This window comes from Emys orbicularis, chromosome 6 (genome assembly GCF_028017835.1).
Source record: "Emys orbicularis isolate rEmyOrb1 chromosome 6, rEmyOrb1.hap1, whole genome shotgun sequence".
NCBI lineage: Eukaryota > Metazoa > Chordata > Testudines > Emydidae > Emys > Emys orbicularis.
The window spans coordinates 106790441-106811130 of NC_088688.1; the positions used below are offsets into that span (position 1 = coordinate 106790441).

Genomic DNA, 20690 nt, shown 5'->3' on the forward strand with positions numbered 1-20690 from the left:
AATAAAGAGAGGGATTTTTTTCCCCCCAGGTCAGATTGGTAGTGACCATGGGGAAGAGGGGTAAAGGGAGGGCTTGTCTTTCTTTGCAGCATGTGGGTGCAGGTCACTTGCCAGAATTATCTGGGAATATCTCACAATCAATTCCCTGCCGTTGCAGGGTCCTCAGGCATTGGTGCACCTTTCTCCCTCCTATTCTCTCCCTGTGGCAAATAACACTCTAGTCTCCTGTGGGCTGTAGTACTTTGGTCTAATTTCCGTTGTTGGGTTTAGTTGTGGATGCTGGGTGGTGTTGGTGGCCTGTGATCTACAGGTCACACTAGATGATCTGGTGGTCTCTTTTAGAGTCATAGAGTTTATGGACAGAAAATTTTAAAAGTTTCTAGATTTTATTTCCACTTAAGTCAAAGACAAAACACTCATTGGATTCACTTGTGCAGGGTTGGGCTCTACGGGTATTGTATACACCAGGGATTGGCAACCTTTGGCACGTGGCCTGTCAGGGAAATCCGCTGGTGGGCTGGGACAGTTTGTTTACCTGCAGCATCCGCAGGTTCGGCTGATCACAGCTCCCACTGGCCATGGTCCGCCGTTCCAGGCCACGGGGGGGGGGGGGGGGGAGGGCTGTGGGAAGTGGCGGCCAGCACATCCCTCGGCCCACGCTGCTTCCCGCAGCCCCCATTAGCCCGGAACGGTGAACCGTGGCCAGTGGGAGATGCAAGCAGCCGAACCTGCGGACGCTGCAGGTAAACAAACCATCCCGGCCCGCCAGCGGATTTCCCTGATGGGCCGCATGCCAAAGGTTGCCGATCCCTGGTATACACTGAGGTTGGAGGTGTAATTGCAGCATGGGTTTACTCTTTAATCTATCTAGCACACCTAAAAATATCAGTGAAGACCTGACAGAACGGGCTGTACAAGCTCCCGAGGGGTCCTGAGTACGAACCGGTGTTGCTAGGCCATACTGAAACATGTGCTGTAATGTCTTCACGGCTAATTTTAGCTGTACTAACTAGATTAATGCTCGTGCGGGTATGCCAATATGTGCTGCAATCACATCTCCAATTGCTGTGTAAACATACCCTAAAATATGGCAATGAATGTCAATGGATACTAGTCCGGACATCACAATCAAGAGGTTTTATTTATTTGTTTTAAAAATGAACTCATCCAATAACTTTTTGTAAAGCAAATATAAATACTAACATTCCTTTGTTCATTTTCTAAAAATCATGTGGAGTATCTGAAGAAAATCTGTAACTTGATAATATTGCTCTCTCCTCCCTTTAAATAAATGGCTGCAAATGAGGTAGACATTGCATCCAAGTGGCAGTTTGCAGGTGTATTTACTTAGAGCTTTTGCATCAGCATTTTTTTCAGTTTGTTAAATCTGAGCATGCTGACAATAATCAGACTAATAATAACCACCCAGCAGCATAAATACTAATATACAATTAACTGAATCAACAACATTAAATAATCAAATGGAAACAACAATTTAACTCAGCCAGATGACAAATTATTAAAAAAAAAAAAGGAAACTTCAGAAAATCCTTTGGCCTCCAACTCACATAGGAATGTACATTCATCCTTCCCTTCCCCCCTGCCACCCACCAAATCCTATCAAACAAATGGTTTTGCAGGGTGCTCAGAAAGTCATCAATTTCAGACTGGGGGAGGGCAGGGGCAATTTCTGGAAAATGCCGTCAGCAGCTCCCTCTCTTTTATAACAAAGAGGTTCCAGCAACTATGTAGGGTTGCCAACTTTCTACTCGCAAAAAACTGAACACCCTGCCCTGCCCCTTCTGAGGCCTCGCCCCTCACTCACTCCATTCCCCCCTCCCCCCGTCACTCGCTCTCCCCACCCTCACTCACTTGCTCATTTTTACCAGACTGGGTCAGTAGGTTGGGATGCAGGAGGGGGTGAGGGCTCCGGCTGGGGGTGTGGGCTCAGCGGTGGGGCCAGGGATGAGGGGCTTGGGGTGCAGAAGGGGGCTCCGGGCTGGGGCTGTGGGTGTTCAGCGTGTGGGAGGGGGCTCTGGGCTGCGGCAGGGATGCAGGGGGAGTGTGAGGGCTCTGGCTAGGAATGCAGACTCTGGGATGGGGATAGGGATAAGGGATTTGGGGTGGGTGCTCCTGGCTGGGACCGAGGGGTTCAGAGGGAAGAAAAGGGGATCAGCGCTGGGGTAGGGGGTTGGGGCATGAGGGCTCTGGGGTGGGGCTGAGGATGCAGGGGGAGTGTGAGAGCTCTGGCTAGGAGTGCAGACTTTGGGATGGGGCTAGGGATGAGGGGTTTGGGGTGCATGAGGGTGCTCCGGGCTGGGACTGATGGGTTTGGACGGCGGAAAGGGGATCGGGTCTGGGGAAGGGGCGTTGGAGGGGGTCAGGGGTGCAGGCTCCAGGCAGCACTTACCAAAAGCAACTCCCGGAAGCAGCAGCATGTCCCCCCTCCAGCTCCTATGTGGAGGCGCAGCCAGGCGACTCTGCGCACTGCCCCGTCCGCAGGCACCGCCCCCACAGCTCCCATTGGCCGCGGTTCCCGGAGCTGCAGAGTCGGAGCTTGGGGCGGGGGCAGCATGCGGAGTCCCTGGCTGCCCCTGCACGTAGCAGCCAGAGGGGGGGACATGCCGCTGCTTCAGTGAGCCTCACAGAGCCTTAGCCCTGCTGTGCTACCGAGCGCACTTTTACCGGCCCAGTCAGCAGTGCTGACCGGAGCCACCAGGTCCCTTTTCAACCAGGCGTTTCAGTCGAAAACCGGACATCTGGCAACCCTACAACTATGGCAGTACATCACAGGGAAAGGAGCAGTCTCTGAAGTAAGAAGGTCTTAGGCCATTTGGAACTTCATAGTTACTGTGACCTACACCTTAAACAGTTCATCACTGTAATTGCCCATACAACTGCAAGTGATCTTTAGTGTGTACACATTTTGTCTGTATGCATGCGGACTTTAAATAACCTCCTTTGGTCACAAGTAACTGCCCAAGGTTACCCAAGGAAACAGTGCAAAGTTGGAAAAAAGAATCCTGGTCTAACTCCCTGTCCTGTGCCACCCGAACTTCCTTTCTCCACAATAATCTGAGCTTGAAAATTGGGTACAGAATAATGAAAACCCTTTCTACCCTGGTGTTTGAACCATGATTAAAGAGACAAAATCAACTTAAAATATCAAGCTTCTGTCTGAATGTTATTGTTGTAACGAGCCCCTAAGATTGTTCTAACTGAAAGATTAAAGAAAAGGTACTCTTTTTAGTTTCCTTAATTTCCCTCCATTGTCAGTCTTCACTGTTTCAGTCCATCCTTCAAACAGCAACATGGGAGAGAAAAAAAGAAAGCCAGGAAATGTGGTTGTTAAACCACAAACATTAGTTAAAGTGCTCAAGGGCAGTTACTGTACCCAAAATTAACTAATTTTATTTTTTTAATTACTAGATTTTAAGTTGGTGCCCTTTAAAAACAGAGTCTGAACACTCTTTTAAAAAAAACATTACCAGCGAAACCAGTTTCAAACCTGGTTCAAAAATGGTATTTGAAAACAATGTTCAGCCAAGCCATATTTGAAATATATTTTAGCTTGAACAGATCCAAAACCAAATTCAAGCTCAGTTTTGAAATATGGTTCACCGCCTAGTGCACCCAGGACCTTGGAATTCCTTTCATACTGAGATATTTTGCAAAAAAAAGTTTGGGTTGCTAACCATCACCAAGGTTTTCAAAAAAGTAGCACAAACTTCTCAGGCTAATCAACCAACAGACCACTGGCAGCTGCTAACATGTTTACTAGGATTCCCTACATTTTGACCATTTTGGGGGCTGAACTAAGTGATAGCAATAGTGGGAAACTTTTAGAAAACGTTTTTAGTGTAGATGGGTCCAAAGTTGATTACCACTGCTTCTATACTCACTGTCAAGTTTACTTTTTAATATACATGCTTTATACTGCTAAGCTTGATGTTCAAGTTCATTTTAATAGATTTTTGTTTAATCTTCTCTCAATTTCTCTACTGTTCCTTTATTTCAATACTTATGCTTGAAAAATGTTTTGAAATCTAAGTTTTTTTTAAGATACGATAAAAGTGAAATCACTCAAAGGAAATATTAATTAAACAACACATGCAAGTAAGTTGACAAACATCATAATATTCTTCTATATGTTTTATTAAAATATTAGTTATGTGGAATTGCAAAATTACACAAGCTGAGCAGTTGCAACCATTTTAAGGTGTGTCCAATTTGGAGGTTTTTGTTTTTGCACCAACTTAATTTACAAATTACAACTGACTTCCAGCTGGACTGAAAACATAACCTGCATTCAAATTCTAATGGCCTGCAAAATAAAAAATAGCTTATTAAGAAGACTGACTTGAGTTGTATCTTGTAACCATGTATACTATTAGGCAATCCCAGTCAGTGAATTATTAGTGGAGGCAGCAATCCTCTACCCTCATCCACCTGGAAAGTGACACTTCATTTGATGCCACTTATTACTAACCATTACAGCTGTTGTCAGAGCCATTATTAAATAAAGTGAGACATTCCATATAGAGTTTGTAGATATAGGTAAATAACAACATCCTCCCATTCCCGTAAGGATTTTTTTCAGGATGCATTTTCATACAAAACAACAATTCATGTAGTCAGCATTTCATTCTATTGTGATAATTTTGTTGCACAGGTGCTTCTAATTTCACCAGGTTGCACTGATCTGGCCAAAGCCTTATCTACAGTAGATAATTGTACCATTTAAACTTGAAACAGAGGGATGGCACTGGGAGCTAGCTGAAAGGTTTCAGACTATCCACACCAATCAGCATCACCCTGCTTCAGGTGTACATGTTTTCTGGGTGCATGGCTCAAACCTCAAATGTTTCAGGATCACGCTCCATCAGGTCTCCACAATTCACTTTGCTTGCACTACCAGCAAAGCACAAAACAGAGCAGATCAGCACTACCACACAGCAAGGGGGATTGAGGAGGAGAGAAAGAAGTGATCCCTTACTGGTTAAATAAGATTTCCTCACCCACATGGAGTTAATTGCAGGACTGACATGTAAGCCCCTGCACACACACACACACACCAGTCTTCTGAAATCAGTGAGGCTCTCCATCAGCACATGCAGAATCAGGGTCAAATGTTCAAGAGACATGAAGTGGGCACTGCTATGTCATTTCCCTTGCCTTTTTTTTTTTAAACAAGTCAGTGAAGTCTCTAAAGTACAGGCAGTAGTGCTAAGAGTATTTTAATTAAAAATATTGATTTTTTTTTCTAGAAATAAAAACTTACATCTTGGTTATGTTTAGTCGTTATGTCCAGTTTTTCTTTTTTGGCTTGATGAAGTTTCCTTCTCAGATCTTCAGTAACATCCAGCTCTGACTGACTACTATTTTGCAGTAGCCTCAACTCACTCTGGATACAGTGTAGGCTGCAAAACAGAAGTATATTTTAACTATCATTGCTTCCCTGATCATATCAATTTTCATTGTTACTGATTCGATTAAATGTTAGGACACTGCAAAGGCATAAACCCTACCAATTTAAAAGATGTCCAGCAGATCTCCGTTATTTTGTTTCACTGAGATTCAAACTTATTTTTCTGTTTACCATACAATACTATATCACCAACCATAAAATGTTGGTTACATCATTCACCTTCCTCTATCATACTACACCACACATTTGCAACCATCATTCCTTTCTGTGGCTCTTCCTTAAAAAAAAAAAAAAAAAAAAAGCGGGGGAGGGGAGAGAGGAGATATTTTGCATACTTGCATTCCCACAAAAAAGATGCAGGTTTAAGGTGCACTCTTGGTACATGGTGAATACTCTCAACTCCCTGTTACTTCAGTGGAAATGAAGAACATTAAGCACAGAGCAGGATCAAGCTTAGCGACTGAGGCTTTATCTATACACACACATTGTACCAATTTAACTAAAATCAGTTTGGAAATGGATTTTAACTAAACTGGTTTAGAAACTTGTTTCATTAAATCCATACAATCTCCTCATATGGCAATCTAGACACTGATTTTAACTTTTAAATCAGTTTAAAACTGACAGTTAAATAAGTATGACTTTTGTATATAGTCAGTATCTTTTCTATAGTTAACTGCTCCCACAAAAAAGGTAAACAACCAAGACAATTAAAAATAAAATACACTTTCAATGGAAATAAGGCCATAGCACATATGAAAAAAATTTATTTTCCCCAAGGTGACTTTAGGGTTGCCAGGCGTCCAGTTTTCGACCAGAACACCCAGTCAAAAAGGGACCCGTTAAAAGTCTGGTCAGTGGCACAACGGAGGCCTGGGGCTAAGGCATCCTCCCTGCCTTCCCTAGTTCCGTGTGGCTCCTGGAAGTGGCCACCAGGTCCTTGCAGCCCCTAGGTGCATGGGCAGCCAGGGAGGCTCTGTGCACTGCCCCTGCCCTGAATGCCGGCTCCGTAGCTCCCATTGGCCGCGAACTGCAACCAATGGGAGCTGTGGGGGTGGCGCCTGCAGGCGCGCGGGCAGCAGGCGGCTCTTCCCTGGCTGCCCATGCGTCTAGGAGCTGCAAGGACCTGGCAGCCACTTCTGGGAGCCGTGATAAGCGCCGCTGGGACCCCGCACCCCCAACTCAGCCCAGAGTCTCCTCCTGCACCCAAACTCCCTCCAGGAGCCCGCACACACACACCCCCAACACCCCAACCCAGAGCCACCTCCTGCACCCCAAAGCCTCAGCCTGACCCCAGAGCCCACACCCCCAGCCAGAGCCCATACCCTCCTGCCCCTGCACTCCAACCACCTGCCTCAGCCCGGAGCCATCTCCCCACCCTGAACCCCTCATTTCTGGCCCCACCCGGAGCCTGCACTCCCAGCCCAGAGCCCATACCTCCCCCAAACAACAACATCCTGCCCCAGTCCGAAGCCCTCTCCTGCACCCCTAACCCCTCATCCCCGGCCCTGCCCCAGAGCACACACCCCCAGCCGGAGCCCTCACCCCTCTCCTGCACCCCAACCTCAGCCCAGTGAAAGTGGGTGGGGGAGAGTGAGCAACGGAGGGAGGGGGTTGGAGCGAGCAGGGGTGGGGCCTTGGAGAAGGGGCGGGGCCGCAGAGAAGGGGTGTTCGCTTCTGTACAGTTAGGAAGTTGGCAACCCTAAGTGACCTACAAAAGTTTGCATGATTTTCCATACAATTAGAAAAACTGATGTTTTGCATATATTTTGGCCTAAATAAAGCATTAAAAATATCACCAAAAACTGCTGTAGTTTTAAATATAAAAATAAACATTATCCTATTTACCAAACACTACTACAGTTTCCAACTAATCAGAATCAGAAAGAGATATTTACTGGTCTAATGTTGTTGTCCAATCCGAGAACATGAAAAACAAAACCAACATAATAGGTAAACACTAAGTTTGTTTTTTAAAATGTTGTCAACTTTAATTGTTTCAAGGTGTTATTAGTAATTTAGGCAAAAATCTATTATTTTAAGCATCTAATTGTTTTGACAGTGTCCATATATATTTTAAGATCTAATATTTATACTGTGGCTACTTTCATCTCACAGTGTCCATTGTTTTTATATGAAATAAGGCCAATTGTTTGTGTCACAGATAATTATTCCTCTGGGTGAAATGTACTTAATAAATATGGGTGATAATGAACATTTGCAAAACTGCACCTGGATTCAGTGCAACAGAACCACAACAGCTATATAGTGTTACTATGGGAGCTATACCCAAAGGAATCAAGAATGAGGAGGAGGTAAACATTAGTTGAGAGGCAAAAGCACAGTGCAGCTAAAAATGAAATAACTTAAAATATAATGTATTATACACAAGTATCTCACATTTCACAGCCATTACAATAAGAAGCTAGGAGTGTGGAGGAAAATCAAATAGCGGTAAGGAGGGTATGAAGGGCTAGAATTAGTAAGAGCAACTGGGAGGAACACTGCAACACCTTGATGGTTGTAGGCAGCATAGAACAATTGGGCTTTTGATATTTCTAAAATGGATGGGAAAAATCAGAGATGGTAGGGAGGCAGACCATCTCTGGGGCAGCAGCACAAGGGATCAACCTCCAACTAAAAAAAAGAGGGAGAGTGGGACTGAGAGGAGACCAGAAAATACAGGAAGCTAGAAAAGTATGGCATAAGGGGAAAGAAGGGAACAAGTTAGATAAGAGCTTTGAAGATGAGGAGAATGATTTTGTAGCAAATACTGATGGATGTGAACCCAGCAGAAATCTTACAGAAGGGGTGTCAAAGGCCTTTAAGGCAAGTCAGGCTCAGACTCACCTGTGACAGATCACCTTCCCCCTCATAAATCGCCTCCCCAGCTGATCCTGATGAGAAGGGGACCAGATGGCCTTGTTTAATTATTAGGCCCAGCTGGGTTTGGGTCATGGGATTTCTAAAAAGGGCTGCAAGACGTCTGGTGGGAGAAGGTAGGCCCCAGAGAAGGATAACTTTCAGGTAGAGAGCTTGGAGGAGAAATGCTGGCTCCTGTGACAGGTCCTGGAAGAAGGGAGACACCCCCTGATAGAAAAAGCCTTATGAGTTAGAGCTCTGTAGGAGAGCAGGAAAGAAATGAGAGCTGAACCAGAGGGCAGAAGACCCTTTTTATGTTGCATCTGAGACTATTCTCTAAGTTTGTAACTAGCACCTTGCTGGGGGGTGCCAAGAGAGACAACTGTTAGGAGAGTTTCCCTGGGAAAGGGGAATGTGAGTCAGGCTCAATAGTGCCACAAGGGGGTGCTGTAGAGGCTCACTCTACCACAAGGGGTCAGTGGAATCATTGGTGTGTGTACAAAGAGTCATTAATTGTATTACAAGAGTGCTAGAGGCCCCAGTCTGTATCAGGGAATCATTCATTCCTGCCCCCAAAGACTTTATAATCCAGTGGCAAGATGCCAGAGGTGGGTATAGATCCCAAATGAAGCATTAAGACAAGGCTGTCAGTAGCAGGAACATCAGGCTGCATTATTAGCTGTGTATATTGTTTCAAAGTGAAGTAAACATTGCACATACAGAAGAGTTATGGAGAACAGGACGTGAAGCACCCTGCACTTCTGAAGCTCTCTCATGGCAGCAGCAACATATAGGGTATGTGTCTTGCAGACTTTCCCTGGTGCTGCAGTCTTTCCCTGCAGCAGGGAAAGGCTAAGATAGCATGACACTACAATGCTAAATGTAGCAGTGTAGACAGGGGAGGCCCTGCTTGGGTGTGCAGAGAGCTATGTAGGGTACATAGCCTAAGTTTCTGCCATATCTTTATTCGCCTAAGAAGTGCTTTGCTGTCTATACCGCTACTTATACCCATGCTAGGGGGCCATACTGTGTATGTACTCTACATACTGGTGTGAGGAGTGTAAAGTGCCCTGAGATGGTGAAGAGTGGAGATGAATGAGTAGCCAAGAGACTTGTAAGGCAAAGAAGAGAAATAGTAGAGCTATTCCCCTCTCACCTTCAGAGGAAGGGAGCTCTCCTAGCAAGAATGGAGAGAGAGAAAAATTAACTGAATTCATATTTACACTGTGGCTCTCTGCCTCACTCTAATGCAGTGGTGGGCAAACTACAGCCCACAGGACCTTCCTGCCCGGCCCCTGAGCTCCTACCTCGGGAGGCTCGCCCCAGGCCCCTCCCCTGCTGTTCCCCCTCCCCCGCAGCCGGCGCAACGCTCTGGGCGGCGGGGCTGCAAGCTCTTACCGGAGAGCACAGCTGCAGAGCCCGGGCCTGACCCGGTGCTGTGTGGTGGCATGGCTGCCTGTCCTGGTGCGCCATGCCGCCAGCCACCGGTGCTCCAGGCAGCGTGGTAAGAGGGCAGGGAGCAGGGGGGGTTGGATAGAGGTCAGGGGGTGGGGATGTGGATAGGGGTCAGGGTGGTCAGAGGGTGGGGAACAGGGAGGTTGAATGGGGGCAGGGGTCCCCAGGGGGCAGTCAGGAAGGAGGGGGGGTGGATGGGGTGGCAGGGGGCAGTCAGGGGCAGGGGTTCCGGGGGCAGTCAGGGGACAGGGAGGAAGGGGAGGTTGGATGGGGCAGGGGTCCCAGGTGGGCAGTCAGTAATGAGAGGAGGGGTTGGATAGGGCGGCGGGGGGCAGTCAGGGGCGGGGGTTCTGGAGGCGATCAGGGGACAGGGAGGAAGGGGTGGTTGGATGGGGCAGGGGTCCCGGGGGCGGGGGGGCAGTCAGGAATGAGAGGAGGGATTGGAGAGGGGGCGGGGGCCAGGCCATGCCTGGCTGTTTGGGGAGGCACAGCCTCCCCTAACCAGCCCGCCATACAATTTCAGAAACCCGATGCGGCGCTCAGGCCAAAAAGTTTGCCCGCCCCTGCTCTAATGGCTAGTCCATGGGTAGGTGTTGAACAGGCTACAGCCTTTGAGCTTAAAATAAACTTTCTTTAGCCTAAGCAGTCAAAGTTCCTGCTTTTAGATCCAGAGGTTACATGAAGTTCTGATAACATGGTAGCCACATAATCAGAAGTCCAATATGTCTATGTAGAATAGAAAAGCTTTCCTGTATTAAATTTAAATATATAAATTTTCATGGTATAGTCCAGATTAAATGGAGCAAACCAGTTTATACCAGTTTGGGATTTGGTACACTGCCTGTCAAGGCTTCTACATTTTTATGACATTATTAATGTTTCCATTTTTAATTTTACTTTTCTATACTGGGGAGGTACTGTGAAGCTGCCTACAGGGAGAGCATGCTAAAAAAATAAATTAAAAAAAAAAACAGTACTATTTTACACCTTTGAAGTCATCAAAAAGGCTTATGCATCAGCTTTTGGGAAAGCCATTTCCCCCAAACCTCCCACTAGCCAGCAGCAGATGAAGAAGAGGTTGTCTAGAACAGTTAACACATCACACTGCCAGGCTCTGATTCAGCAAAAGACTTAATTACGTGGTTAAGTGTTTTGAAGAATTGGGGCCTAAACACACAAACAACAGAACCAGCAAGCAAAAAAAAAAAAACAGTCAGACCAGTGTGGCAAAGTTGTATATTTCATGTTTGGACATTATAGCTATGGAATAAAGTTTTGGAAGTACTATAAAAACCAAAACAGCAGCATAAAGCAAATTACTGAATTTTTATTTATGGTATTTGCTACATTGCCTCTGAAATCACAATTCAACAATGAGCTCTTCCATAAGGTAATTTAGGTTGATTGCCATGAAAATCAAAACATTAGCAACAATATTAATAGCTCTTGCCCCTTCAGAATGGCTTTAGACTGAGCTGCCTTCACTTCAAAGCACAGGGTTTCAGCAAAACAACTAAGGCATTAGGGTAGCAACTTCTAATATTTATTATAAAATGGATTAAAATTAATGTAATTTAAATTAGACATTTTAGATTGCGTACTTATACTCAAAGTGTAATAAAGAAGTCAAACGACCTATTAACACTGAAATGGATTTTTTAAAAATAGAGTAGCAGGAGAAGTTGTGCAGATACAGAAGAGCATATGCCTCAGCTATGCAATAAATCACAAGAACAATGGCAGAGTGTCCAACACACAAGACTTGCTGATATTTTACACCTTCCATGCACCCTGTGTGGGAGCTATTCCTTGTACATACATATATATATATATATGATGAACAGAGGATTAACTAAAGCAATGACAATGATAACTAGAGGAGATAACTAAAGAGAACGTAAGTGGTAAGGCTGAACGAACACACACATACATACAGATGGATTTTTATAAGAACTAACAGAAGCTGTTTGTTTCTATCATCATAAAAGTAATTGTGAGATGACTGTACAGCCTTGTTCAAAGTGTTCTTGCATTATTTAATATTCCTGATGGATAATCATATTTAGAAAATATGCTTTTACCAAAATCATATACAAAATGCCATCCTTCACACTTTTTCTAAAATTCTTTAAGAAAAGCAAGAGCAAATGAAATAGCTATTGAATACTACATTGCAGGGTAATGAGAATTTAACATAGGCAACTCAGCAAATCAATAAGTTGACCTTGAAGTTCAGTTGTGTACTGCAATCATATTGGTTACAATATTGTAAAAGTTGTCTTAGGGGTTTTTCTTCACACCTGACAAAAAGTAGTGTAATTATATCTGTCACAACTAAGAGATTGATTTTTCTTCCACGTGTTAATTAGCTATGGGATTTTTCTAAACTCTTATAGCCAAAGGGGGATTCTGCATATCTATCCTAACCAAAGATCATGTTTCAAGGAAAAAGAGTCTACCACAGAATTCTGTTACCACTGCCAAAGCAGTTAGGAGTCCTGTACCATCATGATTTAAATGACAACAGCTAGTACTTAGGATCAATATTATTAGAATGAATCAAGGTTCTCGCTAATGGTGCTATTGTTTCAAGACATTGTATACTCAACAAAACAAAAACATTGATGTGAATGACAAGGGCCATATCCATGACCATAAGTCTGCAAATGCATCCTTCCTCTCTCCCTTCCATGGTGGCATTAAAAAAAAATAAAAGTGATTATGCATCCCACTTGTTCTAATAAACCAACTGGAAGTACTTGAGAAACCACTAAACTATTTGGTTTCCCAGAGGGCAATCCACATCATTTACTTAACTATAAACTAAAAGCAGAAATTTTCAGAGGTGGTGCTCATTACTTCTGAAAATTAGGTCCAAAATCTGTCTAGGTACAGAACTTTGACAAATGACAGATACACCATAGCCTAATTTTTCAACTGTTTTTTTAGGGCTTTTATGCCAACTGTTTGATTCTCTCCCCTGCATGACAGTCCACTGCAAGGAAGCTGACAGAGAATTTCTTGTCTGAATATGAGGACCCTCAGTCCCATGGGACGTGCCTCAAGGTTTTCAGAAAGACAGTCAAAGTTTCAGTTCAATACACAATCTTCCTGAACAGATTCTTTCCAGTCCCCAAGTATCTAGGACTAGTCCTACAACTGAACTGTATAGAAAGTGTAACCAAATGCCATCTTGTCTGGCAAAGGAAAGACTTCTGTAACTCAGTGCGAATGCACCTAACTGTATTTGATGATTCCTTCTGCCCCACTGCCTTTTTTCTTTTTAAATACCTTCTGTGCTTTCCTAGCATTTCTTGTACTTAATTGGAGATATCATTCATGCCCTCTGGCCTAGCTGTTGTCAAACAAGTTGTATCAGATTAGCACAAATGATATGTACACCTCTACCTCGATATAACGCTGTCCTTGGGAGCCAAAAAATCTTACCGCGTTATAGGTGAAACCGCGTTATATCGAACTTGCTTTGATCCACCGGAGTGCGCAGCCCCGCCCCCCCGGAGCACTGCTTTACCGCATTATATCAGAATTCGTGTTATATCGGGTCATGTTATATCGGGGTAGAGGTGTATTTATTAAGTTTTGTTTTCTTAGAATGACCTACTGCCAAACCTCCAAAACAAAGAAAAATTCTCACAGAAAGACAACATAAGTTACTGGATTTTAAAATAAGGAACTGAAGCTCACCGTTTGATTTCAGGAATAGTGTAACTGATTGGAGGGGTAGAATTCATGATGACGAATCTCCAACTTTTTAATCTATAGTGTCTGTATAACGAACATAATCTTCAATTATATTCTTTTACAGAAACTGACACTTCAAAGATTACTCTTCTCTTTGCATCATATGGATATATTAAAACCTATAACATAAAAAGGGCAGTTTATTTCTCATTGTAACAAAAGGAATCAATTGTATTTATTCTCAAATATTTATTAAACAAACAATGTAAGCTTTAGGCTCAGTCACGTTAACACTTACTACCAGATATAGCTCCACTGAAGCCAATCGGAGACAGCAAAAAGAACTATACCCCCTAGTAAGCATTTGTAAGATCAGGCCCTTAACCTGAACACTGGAGCAGAAAATGCATGTTTTTGAGGACAATATTTGATTCTAAATTTACAATAGAAGGAGAGCGAAACACACAAAATTGTCTCTTTGTAGGTTGTATCCCTCCATTTCCCCGATGACGCATTCATCTGTGGGTTTTGGGTGTTTTGGTTTTAAAGTCACAATACAGATAAATAGGCCCCATGGTAGAACAATTTTAAGGTAGGTCAATATTTGGGCCTTCACTGTACGATAGTGGCCCTTAACTTAGCAAGTCCTCCTGCCATTAGATAACATAGAAACCTGACATTTTCTACCAATTATTGCGCTGAGGTCATTAATCACTATAAAGTATCATGGATTATAGCATCAAACATAAATTTGATTAATGTGAAGATTCCTTTAGCAAAAATTCTGCATAGAAGAAATCCAGGTTTATTCTCTTAATACACTTAATACATCAAGCATATTTACAAAACAAGTATTAAAATATCACCACTCAATCTGAAAAAGCTAACACTTATTTCAGCTTGAAGAATAAATTCATTTACAGTTCTCTTGGTCAGCACATGCTAGATTCAGCAAAAAGATTAATTAACCATGAAGATTTGCTTCTACATGCCATGTTAGATGGACTCCCATGCCTAGGACCTAGCCTGCAGGCCATCTTTACAATCTAAATGTTGCAGCCACGTGTTTGCCATAATCTATTTCCATCTGACCTAACGTAGCAGTCTTCAGCTCTAACAAAATTGGACTATTTAATCACTTTATATTATACTATTTCTGAAGGTTTTTAAAAACTACGTGTTTTCTTGTCTTTATTTTTAATTCAATCACATTCTGCAGTTTGTCTCCAGAAAACAGAATCTACTCCTCCCTCCCCCCCACAAAAAAATCCTATCACCTTTATTTATTCATTCTTTATTATATTGTTTAATAATAATTTCAGGCCAATCTAAAGTAACTAAGTTAAATTCATTGGAATTACTTGGGTGTAAATCTAAAGCAAATGAGAACAGAAATTGACTTTTAATTTATTAATTTGGCTCCAGTTGCTTTATCAAACATTTCAAGCTATGTTAGTTTACTTATTTGTGATTTATAAGTTGTGCCCACAAAAATTATTTCTAAGCATGTACATGCATTTAAAACTCAAATACATAACTGGTATACAACTGTCACTGACAAGAAGGCTCCCCCTACAGATTAAAGCCGTCCTTCCATCCCACCTGAAAAAATAGCTAAATATGTAATAAATGTTTTTAAAACTATAACGCACTATGATACAGTTGCTAGACAGTTGTTACATTAGCAACTGCAATATAGACAAGGTCACTGAGTCACTTGTCTCTGAATCTTGTAAAGTTGTGTTAGTATTCAATTCTTCAAAAATGCTAAATAACAGAAGTAGTCCCAGTGAAGTCAATAGGATTGCTTCTCATAGTAAGCAGTAGTAAGTGTTTGAGAAACTAGGCCCTTATTAAAGTGCAAACTAGCCCTTAAGACACAGCTCTGATACAGAGAGGCACATTCCCTGCAGCGTGCCCTTTATATTGCTTCAGGGAGGAAAAGGACATATACTAAATCACATTTTTAAATGACACCCCACATCCAGCCAACAACACTGGCCAGCGCATGGAGGATGGGTTTCCTGCCTCCATCTGCTCCTTGCAAACACAGTTCAGGGGTTTGTCGACCCAGGAACATTGCCCAGGTTGCTATCAAGTACGGTCTCTTCTCCATTCAAGATAGACTTCAGGGTAATCATCTGGTCACCTTCAAGTGAGTGGGTGGTTATGGCTGCTCAGTGGAAGAAGTCCTCTTAAATTGCCTAGTTAGCATCTTTTGCAACATCAGAGGCACAAACTGCTTCTTGGGCCCTGAATCAGGATGTTCAACCAACTCTGAGGTCAAAGCTACCATCCTGAACTACTTAGGGGAACTCAGAAATGGTAGTACTAAACATAGCTCCTAATCCTCCCCCTCCCACTCCAATACCTTCCACTGCATCTTTTATCTATCACTGTGTACCACCATCCTGCCTGTCATTCAGGCCTGTAACCTGGGCATCATCTTTGGTTTGGACCTCTCTCTAGGTCCTCATATCCAGGCTATGTCTAAATCTTGCAAATTATTTCTGCTCCAGTAAGAGACAGCTCAAACTCTCATCCAGGCTCTCATCATCTCGCATCTCAATTACTGCAACATCCTTCTCTTTGGCTTTGTCAAATACAATCTTGCTCCACTCATATCCATTCTACTACTGCTAAGATCATTTTCCTAGCCCATCACTTTGACCATGTCACCCTTCTCTTTCACTCCCTCCACTAGCTCCCGCATCTTTATCGAATCAAACATAAGATGCTTGTGTTCACTTTCAAGACCATTCATCGTCAATTCCCAGCCTACTTATCCTCTCTTATTTGCTATCAAGCTGTCAACTCCTGCCTCCAATGAGGTTAGCCTCCATCGCCCACTTATTACATTTTCAAACAAAGAACTTTGTGCATTGTCCCATACTGCCCACAAATGTGTTCCCCATAAATGTCTATATATCAACCTCATTATCCACTTTCAAATTCCTCCTCAAAATTCCTTGGCAAGGATACTACACAAAATTTGGTGTCAAGTATCAGAGGGGTAGCCGTGTTAGTCTGAATCTGTAAAAAGCAACAGAGGGTCCTGTGGCACCTTTAAGACTAACAGAAGTATTGGGAGCATAAGCTTTCGTGGGTAAGAACCTCACTTCTTCAGATGCCCACGAAAGCTTATGCTCCCAATACTTCTGTTAGTCTTAAAGGTGCCACAGGACCCTCTGTTGCTCTTTACACAAAATTTGACAACAGTTAGACTGCTGGTGTCCTGAGATGACTGCATATGATGCTGACCAATATTGTCTCATTGTTTACTTGTACTCCCCCATCTGTCTATATTCATCTGTTGTCTCTTGTCTTATAATTAGTGTGTGTGCCCTTTGGAGGCAGGAACCATCTTTTTGTTCTGGGTTTGTACAGCACCTAGCATTACAGGGTCCTAGGCTAAGTTCCCTCTAAGCTACACGAACGCGCAGTAGGCTACCAAGGGTCACGCAGCTAGGGAGAGGCACCCTTCCCCCGGCCCAAGCCAGCCCAGCTGGAGCTGCCACAGCCAGGGAGAGGTGCCCCGGCCTCCTTCCCCAGCCCAGCCCAGCCCCGCCCCGCCATGGCTGGGGAGAGGTGCCTCTCCCCCCGACCCCAAGCTGCTGCGGCAAGAGAGGGCTGGGGGGTGTCCTCCCAGCTGCAGCCCCAGGGCAGCCTGCACACCTAGGGTTACCATATTAAACAAATAAAAAAAGAGGACCCGCCACGGGGCCCTGGCCCCGCCCATTTCCCACCCCAGCCCCGCCCCAACCCCGCCCCCTCCTCCCTCCCTAACTCCGCCCCCTCCTCCCTCCCACTCCCAGCCACGCGAAAAGGGCTGCCCGAGCGCTACCGGCTTCACGGTTTGCCGGGCAGCCCCCAGACCCTGCGCCCCAAGCTGGCGCTTCCCCAGCGCAGCTGGAGCCCGGGAGGGGAAGCGCCCAGCCGGGGGCGCAGGGTCTGGAGGCTGCCTGGCAAACCGTGAAGCCGGTAGCACTCGGGCTTCGGGCAGCCCCCATGCCTCCGGACCCTGCGCCCCCGGCCGGGCACTTCCCCTCCTGGGCTCCGGCGGCGCAGGGTCCGGAGGCATGGGGGCTGCCCGAAGCCCGTAGCGCTCAGCTCTTAAACGGAGCCGAAGAGTCAGGGGAGGAGCAGAGCCTCCGCGGAGGCCCTGCTCCTCCCCTGACTCTTCAGCTCTGTTTAAGAGCCGAGCTGCCCGAGCGCTACCGGCTTCGGGCAGCCCCCATGCCTCCGGACCCTGCGCCGCCGGAGCCCAGGAGGGGAAGTGCCCGGCCGGCGGCTGGGGTCCGGAGGCAAGGGGGCTGCCTGAAGCCCATAGCGCTCGGGCAGCTCGGCTCTTAAACAGAGCCGAAGAGTCAGGGGAGGAGCAGAGCAGCCGTAGGAGGGGAAGTGCCCGGCCGGCATTTTCCCGGACATGTTCGGCTTTTTGGCAATTCCCCCCGGACGGGGGTTTGATTGCCGAAAAGCCGGACATGTCCGGGAAAAACCGGACGTATGGTAACCCTATGCACACCAAACCCCTCGTCCCTGGCCCCATCCCAGAGCCCGCACCCCCAGTCGGAGCCCTCAGCCCCCACACTCCAACCCTCTGCCCCAGCCCTGAGGCCCCCCCCTCCAAACTCCTCGGCCCCACTCCCGCCACTTCCATATTGGTGCACATAACAAAATTCATTCCGCACATGGACATAAAAAATTAGAGGGAACACTGGTCCGAGGCACTACAGTAATACACATAATAAATAATAATAGTACTAAATGGCTCCCAACCGGAACTGCTTTTTCTCAAGCATAGAGTCACGTACCATCACCAAACAACTGTTGAACTAGGGCTTAGGCAATGTGGTAGCTCAAGCCAGAACCTCAGGCAGGCTTAAGTTTGGTTCTAACACATTTTGTCCCATTCACATTGTCCAGATAACTAGTAATTTTTAGAAATCACTTTAGTAGTTGGAACCATACTAAAGATGAGGCAGTGTGAAAATGTTCCTGAACTTAGTTTGAAACAAAGTAAAGAGGAAGCATGAAGTATGTTTCAGTATAAAGCTACTAGTTTTGAATATGCAGTATTCTTTACTTTATTTAAATAACTGACTGATTTACTACCACACTGCAAAAAATAAATAAACAAACAAATATGATATTTAATTGATGGCAGTATGAACTGTTGGAATCTCATGGGATTCCAGTAAAAAACTTGTTCAAGTAGCAACAAAAAAGTTCAATTTAATAAGTTAAAATAGATCTATGATTAATTTTTCTTGTGATTTACATCTGTATACAGTACTAGGTCCCGATCCTGCAAAGACTTGAGCACATGCTTAACTTTATGCACTAGTCTTTGCAGGATTGCGGCCTTATAATATTGGAATAGGTGTTGTTAGTATATTTAAATTACAAACTTGAACATCCAATCAGCAGATTCTGCCAAAACTATCTATAGACTTTTATTATTGCAAATCATAATTTGCAGTGAAATCTATAAAGGAGGCCAGTTATCCTTTCACTGCAGTTATATATCTTACTGAAATATTATTTAAATTAATCTGTTAATAATCCAAAGGTATGGAATTTTTTGATACGACGTTAATAACAGAATCCCTTTAAATAAAGGAAAATGAATAAAGATCTTTCCGGTTTTAGAAATTGTTCAAAATGCCACATCATCAATATCTAGATACAACATGATAAAAATCAGATCTACACAATTTTTTTAACCAAACATACATATAAATGAATAAAGCTCTCTTGCTACTTCTGTGTATACTTGAGCAAGAGCATATCAATGTCACACCTGTAGGTCAGCTCTGCCTTGTCATTTTCTGAGCCTCAGATAGCCTGATCAGCAAGCACTAGGATACAAAATCATACAAAATGAGAACATCAGTGCTCTGCAAATATGCAGTGAACATTCTAAGAATTACCATGATTTTTTTTTTAGGAACATTTGTTGTGTATACAAAACCCATCACAAGAAACAGCTCCTGGTTCTACACTGATTAGAACTAGCTATTTTGTTTTCTATTGTGTACAGTAACATTTTAGGAAAACAAGTTCTGAACTAATACACATCCAGCATTTTACTGATTTTGTTTATAATCCAATTACAAACTGCCCTCCCTCCAGCGAAATCTCCACCTTAGTGCTCAGTAGTCTAAGCATTAGAATCCCAAACCACAACTCCCTGAAAACACAAGTTCACCCAGTCCTATTTTCTGCTTCCTTCACTGCACTATGAACCAACTTGTTGCCTTCCACCTCAGAAATGGCTGCATTTGAACAGGGCAATATGTTCACAACTAGTAAAGCACTTTGGAATTACTCAGGATGAGAAGTGTCTACGTCTAAAATGTTACCAAATCCTAAATGTTTTTGATGAGAAAAAGAGGCTCTGGGGAGCAGGATTCCCAGCCACAAGGACATTAAAAAGAAATTGCATCTTCATAGATAATAATGATGCTCCCCCTCACCCTCTGCTCCTCCCCTGCTCCCACATATGTCCTCGCCCCCTGCACCTCCTTTCCCCCATAAGCTCCCAGCCCCTCAGCCCCACCTCTCCCATCAGCCCCCTTCGCTTCCTGCCCCATCTGCCTCCCGACCCAGCTCCATCAGCCTCACCCCCAAAGCCATCAGCCCTCCCCTGCTCGCCCAACCCCTCCCCAGTCTCCCCACCAGCCCTGCTCTCCCCGCTACCTCCCACCTCTGCGTGGCAGCCCTGGCGGGGAGTGGTGGCTGACAGCACCAGGCCGGCAGGCAGTAATAGCGGAGTTTGGGCTAGGTGGGGATGGACGGTGGGACAGGCTAGGCGTTAGGACCCAGAGGTGACCAAAAAACCCACGCCGCCCCTCCCTCAGCTCAAGGAGAAATTTACAACGGCCACTTCCGGTAACAACACCACGGCGACCTTGTCCCACCCCTCTGCCCAAGAACGGTGCTTCCGATTGGAAGGACAGAGCATTGTGACGCATCACGCTCCCAAGGACCGGAGACAGAACGAACTGCCTTGGTCTTGGCCCGACAGGATAGGAGTACGCATGTGCAGTAAGGTACCGCTTGAGGTCCTGGGGAAATAAGAGGTGGAAAGAAGGCCTGCGCACTGCGAGCAGTTGGAGAGAATATAAGGGAGGGGGTGAGTTCTTCTCCCGCGCTGAGCTCTGGAACTCCCGCTCGCCTTGCGAGGCAGGGCAGGAAGAGGACAAGGAGAAGATGTTTGCCGGCCTCATGCATAAGTTTC

At 44.8% G+C, this 20690-nt stretch overlaps 1 protein-coding gene across 1 annotated transcript in view; it reads right to left on the minus strand.

Annotated features, from left to right (window-relative positions):
* Positions 1-20321, minus strand: part of CCDC171 (coiled-coil domain containing 171) — a 224415-nt gene extending 204094 nt beyond the window's left edge. The window contains exons 1-4 of the mRNA XM_065406609.1: positions 20157-20321; positions 19251-19308; positions 13451-13626; positions 5282-5420 (exon numbers count right to left, since the gene is read on the minus strand). Of these exons, the coding sequence (XP_065262681.1) occupies positions 5282-5420; positions 13451-13497 (186 nt within the window). The 5' untranslated portion in view covers positions 13498-13626; positions 19251-19308; positions 20157-20321. The remainder of the gene's footprint in view (positions 1-5281; positions 5421-13450; positions 13627-19250; positions 19309-20156) is intronic.
* Between the last annotated feature and the right edge of the window lie 369 nt (positions 20322-20690).